The 22,339-nt window shown below is 39.7% G+C and overlaps 1 protein-coding gene across 1 annotated transcript in view; it reads left to right on the forward strand.

Annotated features, from left to right (window-relative positions):
• Window positions 1-1,353: 1,353 nt before the first annotated feature.
• Window positions 1,354-22,339, forward strand: part of DNAH7 (dynein axonemal heavy chain 7) — a 176,862-nt gene continuing 155,876 nt past the window's right edge. The window contains exons 1-8 of the mRNA XM_087919773.1: window positions 1,354-1,604; window positions 7,139-7,204; window positions 8,086-8,197; window positions 11,013-11,160; window positions 11,800-11,890; window positions 12,140-12,320; window positions 13,176-13,248; window positions 17,578-17,703. Of these exons, the coding sequence (XP_087775899.1) occupies window positions 1,590-1,604; window positions 7,139-7,204; window positions 8,086-8,197; window positions 11,013-11,160; window positions 11,800-11,890; window positions 12,140-12,320; window positions 13,176-13,248; window positions 17,578-17,703 (812 nt within the window). The 5' untranslated portion in view covers window positions 1,354-1,589. The remainder of the gene's footprint in view (window positions 1,605-7,138; window positions 7,205-8,085; window positions 8,198-11,012; window positions 11,161-11,799; window positions 11,891-12,139; window positions 12,321-13,175; window positions 13,249-17,577; window positions 17,704-22,339) is intronic.

Raw genomic sequence — 22,339 nt, forward strand, 5'->3', positions numbered from 1 at the left:
GCCATGTTTTTTTTTTCAGATTCATAAGAAGAATCTACAGGAAAGATTCAGCCAACAACTGTTTTCTATAGGTAATATCTGGCATTATTTGGAGCTATTTAATGTTTAATACATTTCCTGACTGTAAAATGGAACAGTCTCACTGTAGAAGTTATGGGTTTTCCATCTTTAAAGTTTTTAAGAAGATACCAGAAAGCTGCCTTATGGATGAACAGATTAGTTTTCCAGCAAATTACAGAGTTTAGAATAGATGGTTTTTATGGTGTTTCCAGTTTCATGTTCTATGACTGCTATTTTTGTGCAGATAACCATTTCTTTTCTTGAGGCTGCAATCCTTCCCATTCTGGGTATTTAAGTTCCTTCAAGGTCAGCAGGCTTTAATTTCATGCTCAAACTTGACAAAAATGTGTTCACTTTCTGCAGCACAGTTGACTTCTTCTCTTGACTTCTCTTCCCCACCCTTCACTGGGATCATATGATTGCCCTTCCATTATATTTTTAATTAAACTCTCCTTCCAGTTAGGTTCTCCTAGGATGAAATTCTATAGATCATTGCTCTGGTTTACTAAATGTTTTTGAGGTCACAAATACACATTTGCCCACACTTAGCTGTAGTTTTGCTTAATGTAAAAAAAAAGAAGTCCGGTTTTATTGATCATTTCCCCCAAAGTCACTACAGGACTAGGGATGACATGGTAGCAGTCTTCCAATATTTAAGGGGCTGCCACAAAGAAGAGGACAACTTATTCTTCAAAGGACTCCAGGGCAGGACAAGAAATAACTGATGGGAACTTATCTAGGAGAGATCCAACCTAGAAGTAAAGAATTTTTTCCTGACAGAACAATTAGCCAGTGGAAAGGCTTCCCTCCAGAATTTTGGGGTGCTTCAACGCTGGAGTTTCTATACGTCTGGAATTGTATAGGGTCTCCTGCTTGGGCAGGCGGTTGGACTAGAAGATCTCTAAGGTTCCTTCCAATTCTGTTATTCTGCTATTCTGCTAAGTAATTAAAGCGACACATTAGAAGCGGTGTAGGAAAAATGAAAGTCTGCTGTAAAAATTAACGGCGAATCACAAGGAAGCGCGTTTGACGAAACGGTATTTTCAAAAATACAGTCAGGCGGGGAAAGCTTTGAAATATCGATCCGTCAGATATCGACCGTCTATCGGTTTTGCTAGGCAAGCGAATTCTCCAGAGAGCATTTTTAACCCTCCGGTTCTATCAATCGACTGCAGGACCCTGCCTCCCCGCTCCCCCCCAAAGCACCTATCAGTAGCGGGAGTCGTTCTCCAGGACCCGCCCTTTTCTCTCCCGGCCAATTAGGCTTTACGGATGCGAGTAGAATGTTGTGATTCCTCGGTGTTCTTCAAGGCGGGGAAGCGCCGGGCGGCAATTGCGCGATTTGAGTTTGCGGTGTTGCTAGGCTACGGGGCTTCCCCTGCAACACAACTCCGCTTGGGACTGGCGTCCGGAGAGCAAGAAGAGACGCGACGCGGCGGGCGCTCTTCCTCTTCCCCACCCACCCTAATCGACCTTTTCCTTCCCCCCTCTAGTATTCAGCCTAGGGACAAGCAGGCGCTTCTCCAGCCATGAGCAACCAGCAGGTGAGGGAGGGAAAAGGGGGTCCCCCTCCTGCCGGCTTGCGTCTTCCTAAGGGCTCCCCTTCTCCCGCCGCATCTCAAATACAATCCTTAGGATCGACTCGTCACACACACACACACACACCGCCTTCCCCCCACCCACCCCGCCCGCTCTTTCCTGCCTCGGAACCTCTCCCGGGATCTGGGGAGGAGAGAACAAGGGTTCTGGTTCTGGGAAAGACACCTTTGGAAGAGGCTGCAGATGTTTAGCACTGCAGTTTTCCAACAGCTCCGGCCAGTTGGTTAAGGACTGTGAAAAATTGCAACACCAGAACATTTACTTGCCTCTAATAGCTTTTCGCTGGATCCAGGAGTCTCCAAGGCTTGAAGGTGCCCAAGGGTGGGTTTTGATACCTTGGTTTTATGCCACCAAGCATTATTTTGCCGGGGTAGAAAAGTGTGTGATGAACAACCAACGGTGATAAAATAATAGCCGAGTGTTGCTGCCTATCAGATTGTCAAGCATCTGAGAGCAGAAGTCATTCTAAAATATTGACAGTTGATTTTTCAGATGGCCCATTTTTCTGACTTTGAAATCCTTATTTATACTTCCTTCTCACTGATATACACCCTCATTTCACTGTAGTATTAGGAAGCCTTGCACCATTTCCTCTACTATCTTCAGGAGTCCACATGTGAATTCCGTAGTATGTTCCCCACAGTGGTAAAGGGTTTTCAACTTAATCAAGAATAGCCCATGTAAGCTTAAATTCTGTGTGCAAGCTGGGCTCCCTCTGTTGCACTGGGAAACTGAGCATCCGAGACCAAGCCAGTTCAAAACAACAGAGATTAAGCAGAGATTAAGACCAAAATTAATACTGGACCCAACAATCAACTCACATAAATTTTTTTTACTGATAGGGAAAGCCAATAGGGAAAGCCAATAATATATAAAAAAGAGCAGCCCCATTCCCTTCTAGCATTGATGATGTTACCTAGTTGGGTAATATGGTAAAACATCTGCAAGAAAATGATCAAGCTCAAGACAGCAGCAAGAGCCCCATAGGAAAAAAGCTTAAATATAAATATATTTTAGGAAGTGAAGCTGAGAATCAATTGCTTGCATCAAAGTGTCTTCTGTTGCTGATGGAATACAGATTAAAAAAGGAACGTGATTTAGCCTCTGGGTAAATCACTAGGCCACTAAAGTAAAGACAACTTCATTTGGCCATGTAAGACGCTTGGAAACAAACAAACAAACAATACTGTTTGCCCTGGGGAAAAAAACACACATCAGGTCATGTGACTTGTGGGCCACATTTTATGGAGGACAGGGTGTATTTTTCATGGCAAACCATAAATAGAGCAATTGTGAAGAATGACCTCTTGGCAACGGGTGGCAAAGCTGTCATGGGATCATGTAAACTTAAAGTAAATTTTAAAATCTTGTTTTTAATTATGAACATCTAAAGCTAACTGCCTATTGTTGTATTGCTACTTACTTAGTTGCAACTCACCCCTGGCCAAAAACATCAGCTTGTTACCTGCCTCTCCTCAGTTTTTACTCTCCTGATTTGCTTCAATGATGTCTTAACTTGAAATAAATTTGAGACTAGTGAATTTATTTAGTATAGTTGTAAAAGTGAGAGACATATGATTTTTCCTCCCTGAGGAAAAGCTACTGTTTAAATCTGTTAAAAATTAGAAACTAAAATCCAGTAAGAGGCTATATGATAAACGTCTCTTTAGAAGAATTGCCTTTTATTGGGAATTGAAGTCGGAATGGATGCATATGTTGAGTTTCAACAGCAGAGGGCAGTCTTTCACCAATGTAGTGCCAAATGCCTTAACTTAGCTCAATGATTTTATTCTTTAGTATTACATTAGAATATGCAGGCGTTTTTTTTTTTCCTTTGAAGTCATGATTTTTTGGCGGGGGTGCTGTTTCGTGTAGAATACATAGACTGGATTATTATTATTTTTTTGAAATGCTTTTTTACCCCTTTCCTCTGTGACATTTACTTAAATATGCATGCTGTTTGAGGAAGGAGCAGGTGGTGCAGCCATATTTGTTGAAGGAGACTTTCATATATTTGTCTCATTAGTGGGAAGTTGATTGCAGGATGACGTCCTTGAGGAAAACAAAAAATGCAGCCAGAGCCCTTTAAAGTCATGCATTTAAAAGGGATCTAATCCTCTGTGCAGCTGTTCATATAATTTTTGAATTAGTTTCTGAAATGTAAACTTAAGCAGATAGTTTGTAAGGAGGGGTGTTGTTGTCCTTATAGCATCTTCAATGCCAGAGTCTTTTTCTGAAAGGCATGTTGTATAGTGTGGAAGCAAGTTATCAAAATGGGATGTGTTTTGGAGTCAGGAAACCCAAATTGATTTTCTTTGACAATCATGGAATGCACAAACACTTAATAGAGAATAAGATAGTTCAAAACCCACATCATTTTTCATAAAATCACTTGCTATGTTGTTAGAAAAAGGGACGCAGTGGCTCAGTGGCTAATACGCTGAGCTTGTTGATCAGAAAGGTCGGCAGTTCGGTGGTTCGAATCCTTAGTGCCGCATAACAAAGCTTCCGTTACTTGTCCCAGCTTCTGCCAACCTAGAAGTTCAAAAACATGTGAAAATGCAAGTATAAAAATAGGGACCATTTTGGTGGGAAGGTAACAGTGTTCCGTGTGCCTTCGGCATTTAGTCATGCCAGCCACATGACCACGGAGACATCTTCGGACAGCGCTGGCTCTTCGGCTTTGTAATGAAGATGAGCACTGCCCCCTAGAGCCAGAAATGAATAGCACACATGTGTGAGGAGAACCTTTACCTTTACCTTATGTTGTTGGAATACAGCTTTTGACCCCATCCTATTGATCCAGGTGTTTTCCCCTCTATCAACCTGTGAAGTAAACCAGCAGTTCCCAAGCTTTTCAGCACAAGGGACTGGTTTTATGGAAGACAATTTTTCCATAGACTGGGGGAGGGGAAGAGGAGCATTCAACTTAGATCCCTCACGTGCACAGTTTACGGTAGTCTTTACACTCCTATGAGAATCTAGGTGATCTGAGGTGGAGATGCTAGCACTGGGGAGTGGCTGCAAATACAGATGAAGCTTCACTCACCCACTGTCCACCTCCAGCTATTCAGCCTGGTTCCTAACAATCCATGGTCCAAGGGTTGGGGGCCCTTGATGTAGACATTGAATACCTTTTCTTAGTCCAATGAAATAAGGATGCAATAGGACTCGGTGGTTCTTTGGATCAGGTTCCGGCAAACTGGTGTCCTCCAGATAACTCAGGGTGTCAAACTCTTGTCGTCACAGCATCATCATGTGATGTATCAGAATTCCCCCCCCCCTTTGCTAAACTGGGTGGGGGTGGGGCCAACATGGCCCCTGAGTTGTACGCCCCTGAGATAACTGGAACCACAACATTCCAGGTGCTTCACCCTTCTTGGCCAGTTTCTGGGAGCTGTAATCTACAAAGTTGCTTACCAATGGATTTTGGAGTGATAGGATTATTTAGTTCCCCACTCCAAGAATGAATAGGATTCTGACAAGGAGAGGGGATAGGATCTAACATTGGCTACAGATGCCTCAATGGGTGAATGTTTCTGAGTCTGGGAGCCTATGAAAGCTGTGGAAGAAGGAGAACTAGGGCTGAGCAGAACCCAAGGGGGAATGGTTGAAAATTGAACCCTAAATCCATCCCAGGTCCTTAAGCACTTTATGCCTATGATGGATTTTGCTAATTAGTTGCCTTGTTGCATCTTATTTGTTATATGTTTTTTATTGTGTAAATTGCTGGGGTTGTTATCTGGAACGCAGTTTGTACTGAACACTCACATCTATTTCTGTGGACCCGAGAGACAGAGAGGACTTTGTTTAAAATTTGCATTTGATGAATTGATTGGTACTCAGTTGGGTCTTCCAAAATTGAATGATTTATAAATTAGCAGTTCCTAACCAGCAGAAGGGTCCCAGGATTACGTTTAAGTAGAGGGGATTTTCACAAGCAAAATGCTTACAAAGCAACAATCCTGCCAAGCATATTAAAAAAAAGTTCTTTTGGTCAACGCTGGTTCCTTTTTTTATGGTTGGTTTAAATTGACCATTTTCATAAATTACTTAACCCACATGGATGTAAAATTGGCTACTAGAACTAACAAAGTATGAGCGTCAGGATTCTGGCAGTTTCCCTAATTAAATCATGAGCCTTGAGACAAGCTTCAAAAACTTCAAATAATTTATTAGGAGCGAACATGTCGGCATGATCTGTATGAAGCCGATTCTGAGGCACATAATTCACTGTCACCCTTGAACTTGGTTTCCCCCCACCCCTCTGGGTATATCATAATTCATATTCTCCAACAAAACACATTCATACCCAAGCGACATCAATCACATTCTCCAATTAGAGATTTGCACAGCAGAAATTTTGGTAGCTTAGTTATAATATTTGCAAGATAAGAGTGGAATGCACTTTTGGTTCCAAACTGCTACACTGCTCTTTCAAATTTCTTCCCCCTTCTGTTCATGGAAACTCTAAAACAAGCATAGAAATGTTTAATGAATTGACAATGAGGTTTCTATGTACCTTGGCTAAGGTATATTGGTAATATATACAGGTAGTTCTCGTGATCCACAATTGAACCAAAATTTCTGTTGTTAAGTGAGACATTTGTTAAGTGGGTTTTGCCTCATTTTATGATCTTTTGTGCCACAGTTGTTAAGTGAATCATTGCAGTTGATTAAGTTTAGTAACATGGTTGTTAAGTGAATTTGGCTTCCCCGCTGATTTTGGTTGTCAAAACGTTGCAAATGGTGATTACATGACCTTGGGAAATAGCATAACGGTCATATGAACCAGTTGCCAAGCATCTGAATTTTAATCACGTGATCATGGGGATTCTACAAAGATTGTAAGTGTGAAAAATGGTTGTAAGTCACTTTTTTCAGTGCCGTTGTAAATTTGAATGGTCACTAAATGAACTGTTGTAAGTCAAGGACTACTTGTAATGGTCCCTGCCTGCATCCATTATATAGTCCATTGGGCTGGGGCATTACATATGCCAAGGGCCCTGCTTCCTAGCTTTATTGTTAACAGCGGAATGTCTTGTATATACTCAAATGTTAATGTTTTTTTTAGTGTTTTAATTGTAAAAAAATTATTGTTTTAAAATGTTTTTAAGTTTTTAATTGTAATATATGTTTTTGAATTGTGAGCCACTCAGAGTCCTTTGCTGAGATGGGCAGCTATAGAAATCAATCAATCAATAACAAACAAACATCTGGATTTTTGCAGCCCAGATCTCGTAGTTCAAGTTTATAGGAAGTGGAGCAGGTACTTCTGCTGTTCCCTGAACATAGGGGAAAAGATGGAGCCACGTGGAGCATGTCATCAGTACCAGTACAAGCCTATCTATGTTTATTCAGAAAAAGGGTCTTGATGAAATTTACTCTCTAACAATTGTGGTCTGCACTATATTTTAAAGTTTCGGATTGAGAAATAAACGTGTGTTTTGTTCTGTCTACTGTTTTGATCCTCTTACAGCCCAAGCTGCCCAACAAAGGAAAGTTGGAAAGTATTACAACAAAACTTTTTCCACAAGCGGATAAGGTATTTATATATACCGTATAGGATAGCTAATCACTTTAAACCCTGCAAATCATGAGCATTACTGTTCCTACTATGATGCACATTAACATTGCTAATCTACTCACCATGTTTCTAGACTATCCTCCAAGAACTATCAAGTAAGTCAACAAGGTCCTTCCCATATTCTACCCTAACGACAATCTTCTACCCTAACAACAATCTTGTAATGCAGGCTAGGATGGCTGTTGGTCCCCCAGCAGTATGCTTACTAGCATCTTCCTGGTGAAAGATACCCTTACCCAATGAAAAACAATAGTAATGACTTTGATAAGATATCTGCCCCCACCCCCAAGCAAACATTTGTATTTGAGAGAAAATTCAAAATGATTCTAGCGTTTTCTTCCTTTGCTAAGTGAGGAATTGCATAGAAAAGAAACTTCAAAATCTAAATTGCATGCATACCCATTTGTTGCACCTAAAATGTGTTGTGCAGCCATTTAATGAGTGCAAAACTCTTATGTATACATATACACATTTTCTAATCTTTATTGACCCTGTGTATTTGAAGTTACAGTATTAAATCAGACATACTGAATTTCTTTGTTTTTAAAATATAAATTAAGATGCAAGTATGAAAATTGGACTTACTCATTGTGCAATTAGCAGTTACCTGTGATTGTAACTGGGTCAGAACCTAATCCATGTAATTTTTTTTGAAGAGAACTACCTACTTTATAAGACTGGTCTCATAAGATCTTTATATCTGGATTCAACACATTAAATATTAAAAGAATTATGCCCCCCATTTTTTACTCATTAATTTATGCTGTTCCTTTGCAACATTTTGAAAAAGATTTTACCAAGCATGACTGCCATCTGAGAAATCCTGGCTGTTTTTTCAGATCAGCTGTAAACCATTATGGCATCAGAACCTGCCTTCGTTCCATCTGCGGCGAGATCAGGAGGATGCTCACGTTCCAGAGCAGTTCATGATAAGGAATGAGCTGACACCTGGTAAGAATAAACCTGGATGTTTGGAGTGGAAGTGAAGTTGTATAAAACCCAGGATTATTCATAAAATATCATTGATGGTTTCTTTTCTCTATGAGGGAAGGTAGAAGTCTTGTTGAGCATTGAGGATTCACCTTTCTTCTCTTTGTTTTTCTTCCATAGAGGAGAGAGTGACCATGTCTGGGCCGCAAACATCTGGATGACCACCAGATGGGACGAAAGAGATAACGGATGTTTGCTGCCATCTAATGGTCATCTTATTTTTGTAGCCCAAATATGATGGTCCTTCTCTTGCAATATTTCATGGATGAAGACTGACTTGGCTGGCTGGGCTTTCAAGGAATTGTGTAGTGATGAGGCAGAATAGTTTGTGTAGAAAGGAATTGGACGAGGCACAACAAATGGCTGAGCCTGAGCGTGAATGCCTTTCTTCTTTTTTCTTAGAGTAGCCAGTGAAAATTCAATCATTTAATTGAAGTAATTTATACTTAACAGGACAAACTGATGTTGCAGGACCTGACAATGAAAATCCCAAAATCTCACATCTGTGTGCATGAGTGGTAGTAGTATGTGTTTGTGGTGAACAGAGGAAGTTGTCTGTGAGTGAGAGAAAAAAAATGGGGAGGAGAAGGAAAACCTGTAAAGTAGTGTTCCTCATATTTGGAAACTGTAAGATGATTGGACTCCAATTCCCAGAATGCTGAACCCCTCCCATTTTAAAGTTGCTAAGGTTGGGAACACTGGTTGAATAGGTTTGCTGAAAACACATTTAATATTATCATTAACTGGAAATAATTGTGCTCCTTTCTAACCCTAATATCCTGCTTGGGTGATAGTCTCCTTCACATCACAAAGTTGTACTTCTGCCCCAGGGAGATTATAACCTCTTCTATGATACTGCTAGGAAGGGATAAGGAAAGAAAAAAATTCAGACTCAAATATAAATGCTTGAAGCAAAGTCTCTAGGATCTGAAAGGAGAACCTTAACTTTGAGAGCCTTACCTCATTATTTATTTGCTTGCTTACTTATTTATTTCAATAATATAAACAGTTGCCCAATTTGGGCAATGTGACAGCTTACAAGAAGGCTATTAAAAAAACAAAAAACCAATGATGAGCATCTTGTCTCACATTCATGTCCTCCCTTGACGGGATTTTTGCTCATCCTGTACCCAGTTCCAGGGGGAATAGACAAGTTTTTAGAGTCTTCCTAAAGGACAGAAGGTTTGGGGGTTAATCAAATACACGTGGGTGGGTCAACTGTTTCTGTATCTCTCTCTGTGTATATGGGATTCTAAAGGGTAGGTGCTGCTGCTACAGGAAAGGACATGCTGTCTGAATCCCATCAGACATCACTCTTAATAAAGGACTTATCCTGTGAGTGGGATGGGTAGCTGTCCTTGAGGATAGGCAGTTTGTCAAATAACAGTTTAGGAGCTGTAACCATTTCTGCACAGTTGGAAGCTGTCAGCAGAACTGGATTCTGTCTCCTGCAAGGCTCTATTTTCGCTGCTCTCCACCTTTGTCCTTCTCCTTTCCTGGTTCATTGTTATTCTAACTGCTTCCTACTCCTCCATCTTCAGACTACAAAAAGATGAAGTCCCTCTTTCTTTTCAATCTGATGGGTCCGTTATCTCTGCTGCCAGCAACATTGTTTCTTCCTCTGATTAAAGAATGAATTTAATTTGTTTTTTAGAGGACAGGACATGAGTGGAGGCAGGGGTGGGATTCTACTGATTCAGACCGGTTCTATAGAACCGGTTGTTATGATTCTGCCCAGTTCAGAGAACTGGCAAATTGTGTGCCTGGCTGGACCCTCCCCTCCCCATCCAGTCAGTCCTTATTATGCATGCGCGACATCACACTCATCGCTGATTGCATTCTCTCCTGCCTCCCCCATCCCGCCCAGTCACTCCTTATGGTATTTCTTTTTTTCCCTCCTGACGATCAGCTGTTCCAAAGATCAGCTGTGCCGGGATCCCTCTTGCTGTCTTACTACTTCACCTAGGAGGCTTCCCTGAGGCCCAGGCGGCCAAAAGGCGTGTGGGAGAGGTGCTGCATGCCCTTGCACTCTGTTTTTTTGCCTCCTGGGCCTCAGGGAAGCCTTCTTAGAAGGCCTCCCAGGAGGCTTCCCTGAGGCTCAGGAGGCAAAATGGAGCGTGTATGTGCTGCACAGCCCCCCTGGCTCCATTTTGGCCTCCTTGGCCTCAGGGAAGCCTTCTTGGAGCAAAAATGACCTCCCAGGAAGCTTCCCTAAGGTCCAGGAGGCAAAAAAATTGGAATGTGTGTGTGGGGGGGTGTCGCACAGCACCCCCCCATGCTCCATTTTTTTGCCTCCTGGGCCTCGGGGAAGCCTCTTGGGGGGATGTTTTTGCTCCAAGAAGGCTTCCCTGAAGCTCAGAAAGTCAAAATGGAGCCAAGGGGGGGCCACGCAGCACACCACCCCCTGCGTTCCATTTTTTTTGCTGCCAAAAAAAGAAAAAAGAAGAAGCCACGCCCACTCAGTCACATGGCCATGCCCACCTAGCCATGCCCACAGAACCAGTAGTAAAAATATTTGCATCCCACCCCTGAACGGCGGCCCCTGATAGACAGCTAAGTTTTTCAGACCTCTTGTTGTTTGTGCGTTTAAAGAAATTGTACATCTTCACCGTGATCTTGTTGATGCAGTTGACAAAACAGACAATTCAAAAAGATGATAAAGTACTTTAACTTCCATTCAAAGAGGATGGAATTGGTTGTACAATTTGATAGGCATATTGTACATTTGAGCCTCCGCCAACCAACGCCTAAAAATTTCTCATTTTTCCTCCATAAGGAGAATATTTGTCTCAGAGACCCAAGAAACGCAAGGTAGAAGAGATTCCCGAGAGTGATCATGGGGCTGGTCCATCAAGTTCAAAAGCAAGACCTGACATTAAAAAAGATCGGGAAAATTTCAGAAGCGCTCTAGTTAATATCATCATGTAAGTTCTTTTGCAATATAAGATTGCAAAGCTGCTGTCAGCTGGTGCTCCATTCAAAATCCAAGAAAGAAATACTTAGACTCCATTAATTAGAGAAAAGATATCTTTTACTGGAAATCAAGTGGTAGCAACAAAAGAATTCTGAATCCGAGAAAATGGGCATGTAAATCACATATACAAAGTAATGGCAAAGTTCCCACCCCCAATAGTTCAATTGGCTCATCCAATTAAAAGTTGTGTATAGCATCATGTGGGCATCTCCAGGTAGTGATGAGGCTTCTGTCCGTTGACCTTGACATAGTTTGATAAAGGGTTGCAGCTGCGCATAGCATAGGATAGAAACTTAAGCAAGAATGTACCCCACCCCAGCTTATACAGTGCTGGTTTGTAACACCTCCAGCTCACTTCCCATAACCATTCCCCCCTCCTCCCCCCGTTACTTATGACAACCTAAAGATGCAAAACAAAGGGAGAAAATCTTGAAGGCTGACAGCTGCTTTCCTTCCTCATTGTGATACATGTTTATTTTTAAAGCTTTAGTAACATTCCCTTGTTTTCTGAAAGAAATCTGAATCAAGATCAGTTTGCAGACTGATGGCTGAAGGTGGATGTTAACAGATTGTCATGTTTGTTTTGAAGGCAACCAGACTACATTCCAGAATCCTTTTCAATAGAAGAAGCAAAACCTGGCACATCAGAGGCTGCAGCTGCGATAGAAAAAGATATTTTGGTAAATCGGGTCATGATTTCTTGATTGAAAGGGAAGAGAGGGTTGGAACGGACATTAAGATTAAACAAAGAGTCAGAATGCAAAGTCAGGTTCACTCTTCTCATATACCTGATAACTGTTTGCATAACTGACATTTACAAATGATTTCATTCTTTGGGTTCCAATCCGCAAAATTGCAGCCAGGAGTAATGTGGATTTTCAGTGGAACTCACTTTTATATGCCACTGCTGTACTTTTCTAATTTTGCAGAAATATTACTATTACATTCGCCATGGAATAGATACAGAACATGTGGCCCCAATGGACGACTCATGGCTGGAAAATGTCTTAGCTCTAGTACCCAAACATTTGAAGGTACTCAGTGAAAGTATCTACACACTCTCAGATGAAATGAGAGAGGACTATCTTCTTAGTGTAAAAAAAGCAATAGGTATGGAAATCACAACTTATTTGTTATAAACTGAATCAGAAACGCGGGCATGGTATTATATATATTTTTTACCCAGTTACTTTCATACAATATTCTGCAGACCCCTATATTTCCTCAACAGCATAAATTAAAATGTGATGGACCAACATTCCAGGAAAACTTTTCATTTATAGTTCCCATCAGCTTCAAACTATCATTGAGCATAACAGCAAAGCATTGGAGGATTAGGATACTCATTTCCTGGGAAATGCCAATTTCTCAGAATTTATACACAGAATCTTTTCTTACATAAGTTTTCTTTGGCATCTTACAGAATTCCTCTTCCATGTAATGGCTTTGGAAATGGACTCCTTCCTCAAGATTGGGAGTTTGAACCCCCCCCCCCCCCACACACACAATTTTAGCCTATAGAATGATAATCCTGAGTAGTTATCTGTACCTTCTAAATGGGTATTATTGTTGGTAAAAATGTCTTGGAACATACTCAGTTAAAATGCATAAACAAACAGAGGTTTTCTTTGGAAAAACTTCCTTAGCTTAAACTTTTATTTCTTTGTTGGCAATCCTTATCACTTATTAAGCACCCTGAGATTTATTTCTAAGTAAACATTAATAGATTGCAGTGTTGATTTTTTTTAACTGACGGATTTTATTTTATTTTGCTACCTCAGCCCTTTTTGTAGATACTTCTGTAAACATTCTGAAATCGACTGTCTTTGTGTTGCATTGTTTTCAGTTTTTCCTATATAACACCTTTGAAGTCTTTAAAAATAATTGCTTCATTCCTTTGGCTGTTTTTATGCTCTGCTGAGTTCATTTGTGTTCTGGTCTGTTTCTTTTAAAACCTTCTTTTAGTTGACTTTGTTTTAAGAGATCCCAGGGAAAAGGAGGAAGCCAAGAAGCAAGTTCTTCCACCTCATCGTCAAGAGTAAGAAAATGCTATTTCAACATCTTAATCTGCAAAGATTATATTACAGGCAAAATACTTGAAACATTTTGTAAGAAGGCATTCTTCTGCATAACTAGAATAGGCTCCAGTAAACATTATATGCCTTTTTTTCCATGTCATCATGCATAGGACGGCCTTTTAAAATCCCTCCTTCTTTGAGGGCGATGGTCCAGAAATGCGAAAAATAAAAATATATATAAAATAAAAACAGGTTATTGTTCACTTGATTCACAGCTGCCTACTCTGCTTGTCAGGATTGCCAAGGACTCAAGTGGAATCTTTTTCCATCCATCTACTTCAGATTGTTTAATCTGGGGTCTTTTACATGTATAATATATTCTGGAATATCCTTGATCAGCAAACAGAAATACGGTGAAGTGAAAAACTCAATTTTAGAACAATTTAAGGAAGATTGCTGAACCAAAAGATGGTATTGTTGACTAGAAAAAATATGACAGATTATATTAGACCAAATAGTTGTCTGATAGCAATAACAACACTGTAACCTGTTCTAATCAACACACAGTCCAAAATAGTAAACTTGGAGCAGCAGCGAGCCTAGTGCTTAACTATCGTTATCACCAAAGGCTTAAAGTCCCAATCCAATTACAGTACCATCCAAGTTTAGTACACTGGCCATCTCTGAAGTCTCACTCACTTGCTAAGTTCAGAGGATCTATAGACTTTGATGTTGTGCACAAGAAGTGCCAGGGGAAAGTAATTATCTCCTCTAAGGAACCTTAGGCAGTGTTGCAGTAATCAGGTAAGAATTCCTGTTCTGATTCCAGACTGAGTAACACTTTAGTGATTCATAGGTCTAGATGCCAATTAACCTTTGATTTGTAAACAATATGTTCATAAGGCAAAAGTATATAGTTTAAATTTATAAGAAGCAAGCAGCTCTCTCCCAGCACTCAGAATGCTATATGCTTAATTATGATGTTTCCAGAATCTATTAAAAATTCCTTCCTTCCTTCTTTCCCCTCCAAAATGGCAAAAATATCACCCCTTTAGTTAATTTTGTCTTAAATACTGTAAGATTATTGTTGCATAATGAAACAAATTAGAGATAATGTGTTGGTTGAAGTTGAAATCAGGGCATTTTAAGTCAAGTACACCCTTAACTTTTAACTGTGTATTACCCAGAATCTCTCTCTGAGTGAGATGGGTAGTACGTAAATTTGACAAATAAATATAATAAAATAAATATGTATACAATAAGAGAACAGAACCTTAAATCTTTGCAAATTCTAGATTTCTTCTATTAACAGCAACATAATTTCCCCCCAAAAAAACATAAACTGGCAGTTATATATTTTATGATGTGTGTAATAATGGATGAAAAGGGCATTCCCCTTTTCATGTATTATTACACACAAGGCAGCCCATTATCTTCCTTGCTTTTCTAGAAACATACAGGCATGTGGAACTCATCTGTTGGATGTCGTTATGAGACACAATCCAGCAATCCAAGATTGGGTAGGCAGAATATATAGGGGTATTACCAATAGGATTTCCCACCAGCATTTCTCTTTGCTGGGATGAAGGCTTAGGTTTTCTGGTACTAAGTTGGGCTGAGATATTTTCTTTATTATTTCCCTTATTATCAACTAGACTTTCCACTAACTATTTTTAAAATATGATTTTAAGAAAATCAATACACTAGTGGGCTGCAAAGCAATCATGTTTTTGCTGGATCACACAATGTCCTACAGTGATGGTGGAAACTATTTGGTAATCTAAATTGTTTTCTTCTCAACTGATGGTTTTTGAATTGCCATGCCCACTCTGGCTAATATTTCATAGGAAGGTAGGTTATGAGGCAGGTAGCCATTTTGGGAGTATATTAACAGATGTCCCCAAAATACCAAATATTCCTCTGTCCCAAGAGTTTGTTCACCCTAATCTGGATGATAGAGAAAGCCTCTAATTGGATTCAAACAAGATCCATGGAAACAGCAATTACTAGTGCTTGCATTGCTTTTCTTCTCCTTAGTCTTGATGTTAGACAATTATGTAGGAAATAAGTATGAGATGGTAAATGGGTTGAAACCTATTGTAATCCTAAATTTATTTTACAATTATATATTGGATTGCTGATTGAATTTTGTTTGAGGTCATTGATTATTAGTAGTTAAGTGCATTTTGTATTAATGGCTGAGTATGATGCTCTCTTGAGAAATTTCTTTCAGACGCATGATGGAAAAGCAGCATATAAATAAAAGAAAGTAATCATTGAGTATGCTATAAGCAGAGAGAAAATTTAAAAGCTCAGTTGAATTCTACAGGAAACCTTTACATCGTTGAGCAGCTTTCCTCAATCTGGCATTTTTCAGATATCTGAAGTCTCTGGATGGTCAAAAGTGAAAACTGCCCAACTTCATGGCTTCAATATAGGAAAGCTGTTGTGCAGTCTGCAATATGCATATAAAGAGATGGGATTGTATATACACTGCTCAAAAAAATAAAGGGAACACAAAAATAAGACATCCTAGATCTGAATGAATGAAATATTCTTATTAAATACTTTGTTCATTACATAGTTTAATGTGCTGACAACAAAAATCACACAAAAATTATCAATGGAAATCAAATTTAGCAACCCATGGAGGTCTGGATTTGGAGTTACACTCAAAATTAATGTGGAAAAAAACACTACAGGTTGATCCAACTTTGATGTAATGTCCTTAAAACAAGTCAAAATGAGGGTCAGTAGTGTGTGTGGCCTCCACGTGCCTGTATGACCTCCCTACAATGCCTGGGCATGCTCCTGATGAGGTGGCGGATGGTCTCCTGAGGGATCTCCTCCCACACCCGGACTAAAGCATCCCCCAACTCCTGGACAGTCTGTGGTACAATGTGGCGTTGGTGAATGGAGTGAGATATGATGTCCCAGATGTGCTCAATTGGATTCAGGTCTGGGGAACAGGTGGGCCAGTCCATAGCATCAATGCCTTTGTCTTGCAGGAACTGCTGACACACTCCAGCCACATGAGGTCTAGCATTGTTGTGCATTAGGAGGAACCCAGGGCCAACCGCACCAGCATATGGTCTCACAAGGGGTCTGAGGATCTCATCTCAGTACCTAATGGCAGTCAGGCTACCTCTGGCAAGCACATGGAGGGCTGTGCAGCCGCCTAAAGAAATGCCACCCCACACCATTACTGACCCACTGCCAAACCGGTCATGCTGGAGGATGTTACAGGCAGCAGAACATTCTCCACGGTGTCTCCAGACCCTGTCACGTCTGTCACATGTGCTCAGTCTGAACCTGCTTTCATCTGTGAAGAGCACAGGGCGCCAGTGGAGAATTTGGCAATCTTGGTGTTCTCTGGCAAATGCCAAACATCCTGCACGATGTTGGGCTGTAAGCACAACCCCCACCTGTGGACGTCGGGCCCTCGTAACATCCTCATGGAGTCTGTTTCTGACTGTTTGAGTAGCCACATGCATATTTGTGGCCCGCTGGAGGTCATTTTGCAGGGCTCTGGCAGTGCTCCTCCTGTCCCTCCATGCACAAAGATGGAGGTAGCAGTCCTGATGCTGGGTTGTTGCCCTCCTACAGCCTCCTCTACGTCTCCTGATGTACTGGCCTGTCTCCTGGTAGCACCTCCATGCTCTGGACACTACGCTGACAGACACAGCAAACCTTCTTGCCACAGCTCGCATTGATGTGCCATCCTGGATGAGCTGCACGACCTGAGCCACTTGTGTGGGTTGTAGACTCCATCTCATGCTACCACTAGAGTGAAAGCACCGCCAGCATTCAAAAGTGACCAAACCATCCGCCAGAAAGCATAGGAACGGAGAAGTGGTCTGTGGTCACCACCTGCAGAACCACTCTTTTATTGGGGATGTCTTGCTAACTGCCTATGCTTTCCACCTGTTGTTTATTCCATGTGCACAACAGCATGTGAAATTGATTGTCAATCAGTGTTGCTACCTAAGTGGACAGTTTGAATTCACAGAAGTGTGATTGACTTGGAGTTACATTGTGTTGTTTAAGTGTTCCCTTTGTTTTTTTTGAGCAGTGTAACATGCTTCTGATTAACATATTTCCATGCCTTGCTTCATGTAACTATTATACCTAGTGTGATCCAAGAGGGTTTTTGACTTAAAAAAGGAATGACGACAACCTCCCTTTCTTATATTTGTTGTGGCTAGAATAGCACGTTCAATTTCTAACAAGATAATGCATTGGCTTTACTTGAAATTTAAAATTCACTAGAGTAGAATAGATCTCTTGGCACTGCAATTGTCTTCTAGGATTGTAGTACTGATTTTTATTTTGTTTTCTTTTTTCTTTAGAATAGAAATTGTGCCAAAACCTTGGAATAAGTCCTACATTGCAGCTCGCAATTACATAAAAGAAAATTTATATGCAATGAATCCCACAATGATGTCTGTTCTAGATCTCTGGCAAGCAACTTTTAAGTAAGCAATATTTTCAATGCATAGATCAGCCGTACTGAAGAAGGGCACCTTCAGAGGTATGAAGTTTGGCTACCAGAATTCTGGTACTTAAAATGCAGCTATGTGCAGGTAACCAAATGAGAAGCTGGTATGGGTGTTATGATTCATCAGTGAAAATGAAGAATATGTACAGTGCATGCAATTCATCCTTTGTGGAAAATTCATCCTTTTCATGGAAAAATATTTGGACAGATTTCCTTCCTTCCTTCCTTCCTTCCTTCCTTCCTTCCTTCCTTCCTTCCTCTCTCCCTCCCTCCCTTTCATCTTTTCTTTGAAGCCTTTTGCCTGCCTCATTAAGCTTTAACCCAGAAAAAGTTCAAGGTTGCCGGTAGAGGCATCTGCAGCAGGGAAATGATAACATTTCATTTAACAAATGGAATGACTTACATACTTGCATCACATATCACAATGCAAGCATATAGTTCAGTCATTTGTGTGATGGCCTCACAATGCATATTATATAATTTAGATATCATTATAGCTATTATGGATGTCTGTGGAATGCAGTCCTTATTACTAAACAACATTGAATTGTTTATTGTTGTGAGTTGCCCAGAGTTGATTGGAGTCAGGGATCTAAACTGAATTAACTAACTTACTACATAGAACTGATTAATAATCATAATTTGGAGGTAGTAACACAATGCCATAATTTAATTTATTTGGGTTTGGGTTTAACGCAGTGTGTAAACTCAGCCACTGCAGTTTGTAAGATGTAAATTATGGCTTAGTGCAAAGAGAGCAGAGATGGATTTTCCTCTTTGTAAACATGCAGAGTGTTGAGTGGTGCGGTGGCCTAGAGGTAGAGTTCTCACCTCACAATCAGGAGGCTGTGAGCTTGATCCTTGATAGAGGCAGATATTTCTCTCTCTGGCCACTCTGAGAATATATCTGCTGAACAAAACTCCGTGTTGGCGATAGGAAGGGCATTCGGCTATTAAACATGCTATCTTGGCTCTTCTGTGGGTTCAGTAGATTCAACTGCAAGTAGTTGGTGGTTAATTTCATTCTCAAATGTGAATTTTTAAAAAAAATGTTTCTAAACTGTTCCTCCTCCCCTTTTTAAGCTTCCCAATATTGCTAATCATGGTGGGAAACTAAAAAAAAGTCACATTTAAATGTTAGACTATGGCATCTATGGCAATCTTGTTTTTCATATGTTTGAGGAGCATGGAGGAACTTATTTCAAAGTTCAGCTTTGCAACAACATTACCAGTGATGAGTATCTATAGACAGCCCAGGGCTTCTATAATCAAAGATTATAAAAAGAAAGAAGGGAAAGGGTTACAAAGATTATATAAGCACAGACAATATTATGATGAAAAGAATAGATTGTTCAATATTATCCAAAATACTTGAGTTTAAATTCCTCTAAAGTCTAGGAAAGTACTTCCAAAAATATAGTTGTTTCAATTGATGTGTAAAATATAAGTAATAATGTTTGTTAGGATAAGTTATTAGGATGATAACTTACAAATACTGGATAGTTTGCCCCAAATAGATACTTTTACAATAAGCTAATGTATGTAATGATATGTGATCTCAACTTTGGGATTCCCCCCCTCTTGAACAAATCCTCTTAGAGTAGAAATCAAATCTATTATCCATTTGCACCACACACTGTTCCCTGTAATTCATTCTTTTGTTGCTTGAACAATGGAACTGACGGGTATCTGGTCTTTTGGTTGAGTCCAGATAGCAGGAGTAAATGTTTCATTTTTTGGGCCCACTCTTTGTGTTGAAAATTATATTTTTTTCAACATGTTACTTAGCCGAGTTCCAGATCATTTAAATTTTCTCTGAATACCCAACAGCTTCAGGATTTTCCTCTGATAGTTTACCAAGGTCAAATGCTGCTTCATTGTGTTGAATGACTGTGACTTCCATTGTTGTTCCATTTCTCTATCTCTCTATCTCTCTATCTATCACATTTTAAAACCACCCATATCCCTCACAGAGGGACTCTAGGCAGTGTACAGTAAAATATTAAAAACATAAAAATAGTTTATGAAATTTAAAAGAGGCAAGAGATGTTAAAATATTGGTTAAAAGACGGGAGGGTTTTCAGGGCTCTAGTCAGTCCTATGGCTGTGTGCTCCTCTTTGTGCCCCAGGCAAAGTTTCAGTGCATGGTTTTCACACCTTTGTGGAAGGCCAAAAGAGCGGGTTTTTCCTCTCTCAGTATTCAGTCTCCTTCATCAGAAGCTGAGTGATGTTTAAATTCAAGCCATGTTCTCTAGAATCAAATTCTGAATTACAATTCTCATGACCAATAAGCAGTTTCAAGGACTTATTTTCTCAACGCATCTCTGTTAATAGAAGGGTTGAAATTTGCTGCCCACAACTCAAGCAGTTTGCAAGATTTGTAAAATGCTTTTTGGAGGTTATCATTTCAATATTATTTAGTTAGAGATTGTTTTAAATCTTCCAATCTGCAAAGAATTTCAATTTGCTTCTCCTTTGGAAGCAGGCTACAAAAATTCTTCAGTGAATCTTCTTTAAGGAACATCCTCAATCAGGAACTATTTTGAAAGCTTTGTAAGGTTTTACTTGCTTCTTTGTTTCAAGGGCAACTTATTGGGCTCCAAGCTCTTATTAGAGATTTCTTTTTTACTACTTTGAAAGTGATTGAATTGGAATGAAGCCATCTGCTTGATTCTGGCAGAAGAAAACTAATGCTGGAGTCTTAGAAGACATGGCTTAGATAAATTTGAAAAAGTGCCAGGTATCTTTAGAAGCATTAAAGGAGTAGTTGAGCGATTAAAGTTTAGCAAATTGCTGATTGCTGTTACACACCCTTGGAAGTTATTCTGCGTCTCTAAGACATTGAGGGGGCATTTGACAACTGACTTAGGGAGAAAATAATTGCTTAGTATGAAAATCATTTTTCTTTTATGAATAAAGTTAACAAGGAGCATAAACTGGGCTGGTTGAAGAACACAGGCACAATAGCCTATGGCTTGCTTCAAAACAGTTGGGGAACTTTTCTCTGCTTGGACAAATATCTAGTTGTCAGCTTCTTTATTATCACACATATTGAGATTTTATAAATCCCATAATTTTATAAATCTTATAAATCATAATCTTACGACAGTAGCTTAACAAATGTTGGAGCTTGTTTAATGCTTTAGTGTTAGCAGATACAGTAGTTTTGGAAAATTAAAGTTGTGGTTTCAGCAGTTAAAAGACATTGGTTTCCATAAAGTTGACTGAAGATACTTTTCAATGAAAGTTGTCTTGGATTTTGCTGAAGGAACTTGGTCCGTTTCCTGTTGCACTAGCATTAGTGATGGCTACTTCTCTGAAAAGAGAGAGAAAGAGGGGGAGGGAGGGAGGGAGAGAAAAAGAGAGATGGAGGGAGAGAGAGAGATGGAGGGAGAGAGAGAGAGAGAGAGAGAGAGAGAGAGAGAGAGAGAGATCTTTAAGCGATAAATCTTTCATTGTCCACAGGCACAAACTTTTCAACTAGTGTACAATACTAATTTACAGGTATTTTAAGCTTTATGAGGGTGTTGCTATCTAAAGCTGGTCTTAATCTTCCTTTTCCCCCTTTCCAGTTGTAAGCTAACATATTTTACCAACAATGGAAGAAATGATTTTGTATCTGTTGGGCTAATATTTATAAAGTTACAGTGACCATTTTCTTGTGTTGCATTTAATAGCAATAGCACTTAGATATATATACCACTTCAAAGTGCTTTACAGCCCTCTCTAAGCAGTTGAACAGAGTCAGCCTGTTGCCCCCAACAATCTAGGTCCTCATTTTACTGACCTCAGATGGATGGAAGGCTGAGTCAACATTGAGCCAGTCAGGATCGAACTGCCAAACTGTACTCAACTGGCACACAGCAGAAGTAGCTTGCAGTACTGCATTCTAACCACTGCTCCACCATGGCTCATATATAGTTATACTATAACTATAATAAGTAAGGGCCTTGGTTTACATTCCCTAGTGTATCTTCAGTTCCTCTTTGCACCTGGGTAATTCTCCTTGTAGGCTCAGGATATTAGGATATCTTTAATGATGAACCTTTAGTCCAATTGATTTTTGTAGATAATTTTGTAAAAGGGTATGAAATAGTATGTTAGACAACTCTTAGAAGGCAGATGAGAAGATTTTTCCTATTAGCAAACCCATCACCAGAAGTCTCCAGAAGGATGACTTGGAAGTTCTTGGTATAACTTAACATTCTGCATTTTATTTATGGAGATAAATTAGACTAGATATATGGAATTGTATCACAATGCAATATACCAATATTTTGATTATTCTTAGTGTTTATATATGTATGCACATGTATTTAAGTGCATAATATTTTAAAGAACTTCTGGAGTTTAAATCAACTAAAGTAAAATGAAGCTATCAGTCTTTAAAAATTCTGGAGATTGCAATTTCAGATATATAGGGAGGAATATGTTTTATAATTTTTTTTAACCACAGCAGTTTTTTCTGCTGTGCATTACTCCCATGCTGCTTTTCTGTCCACACATCCAATTTTAGATTTGCATTTTACAGGAGTAACTATGCTGAGATTTCTCTTCCATGGGATCTTCAAAAAGATTGGAATCTTTTTTGAGGTTCATAGTATTTGTAAATA

The sequence above is a fragment of the Pseudonaja textilis genome, chromosome 1 (assembly GCF_049901715.1).
Source record: "Pseudonaja textilis isolate UNSWEBS1 chromosome 1, rPseTex1.2, whole genome shotgun sequence".
Classification (NCBI taxonomy): Eukaryota; Metazoa; Chordata; class Lepidosauria; order Squamata; family Elapidae; genus Pseudonaja; species Pseudonaja textilis.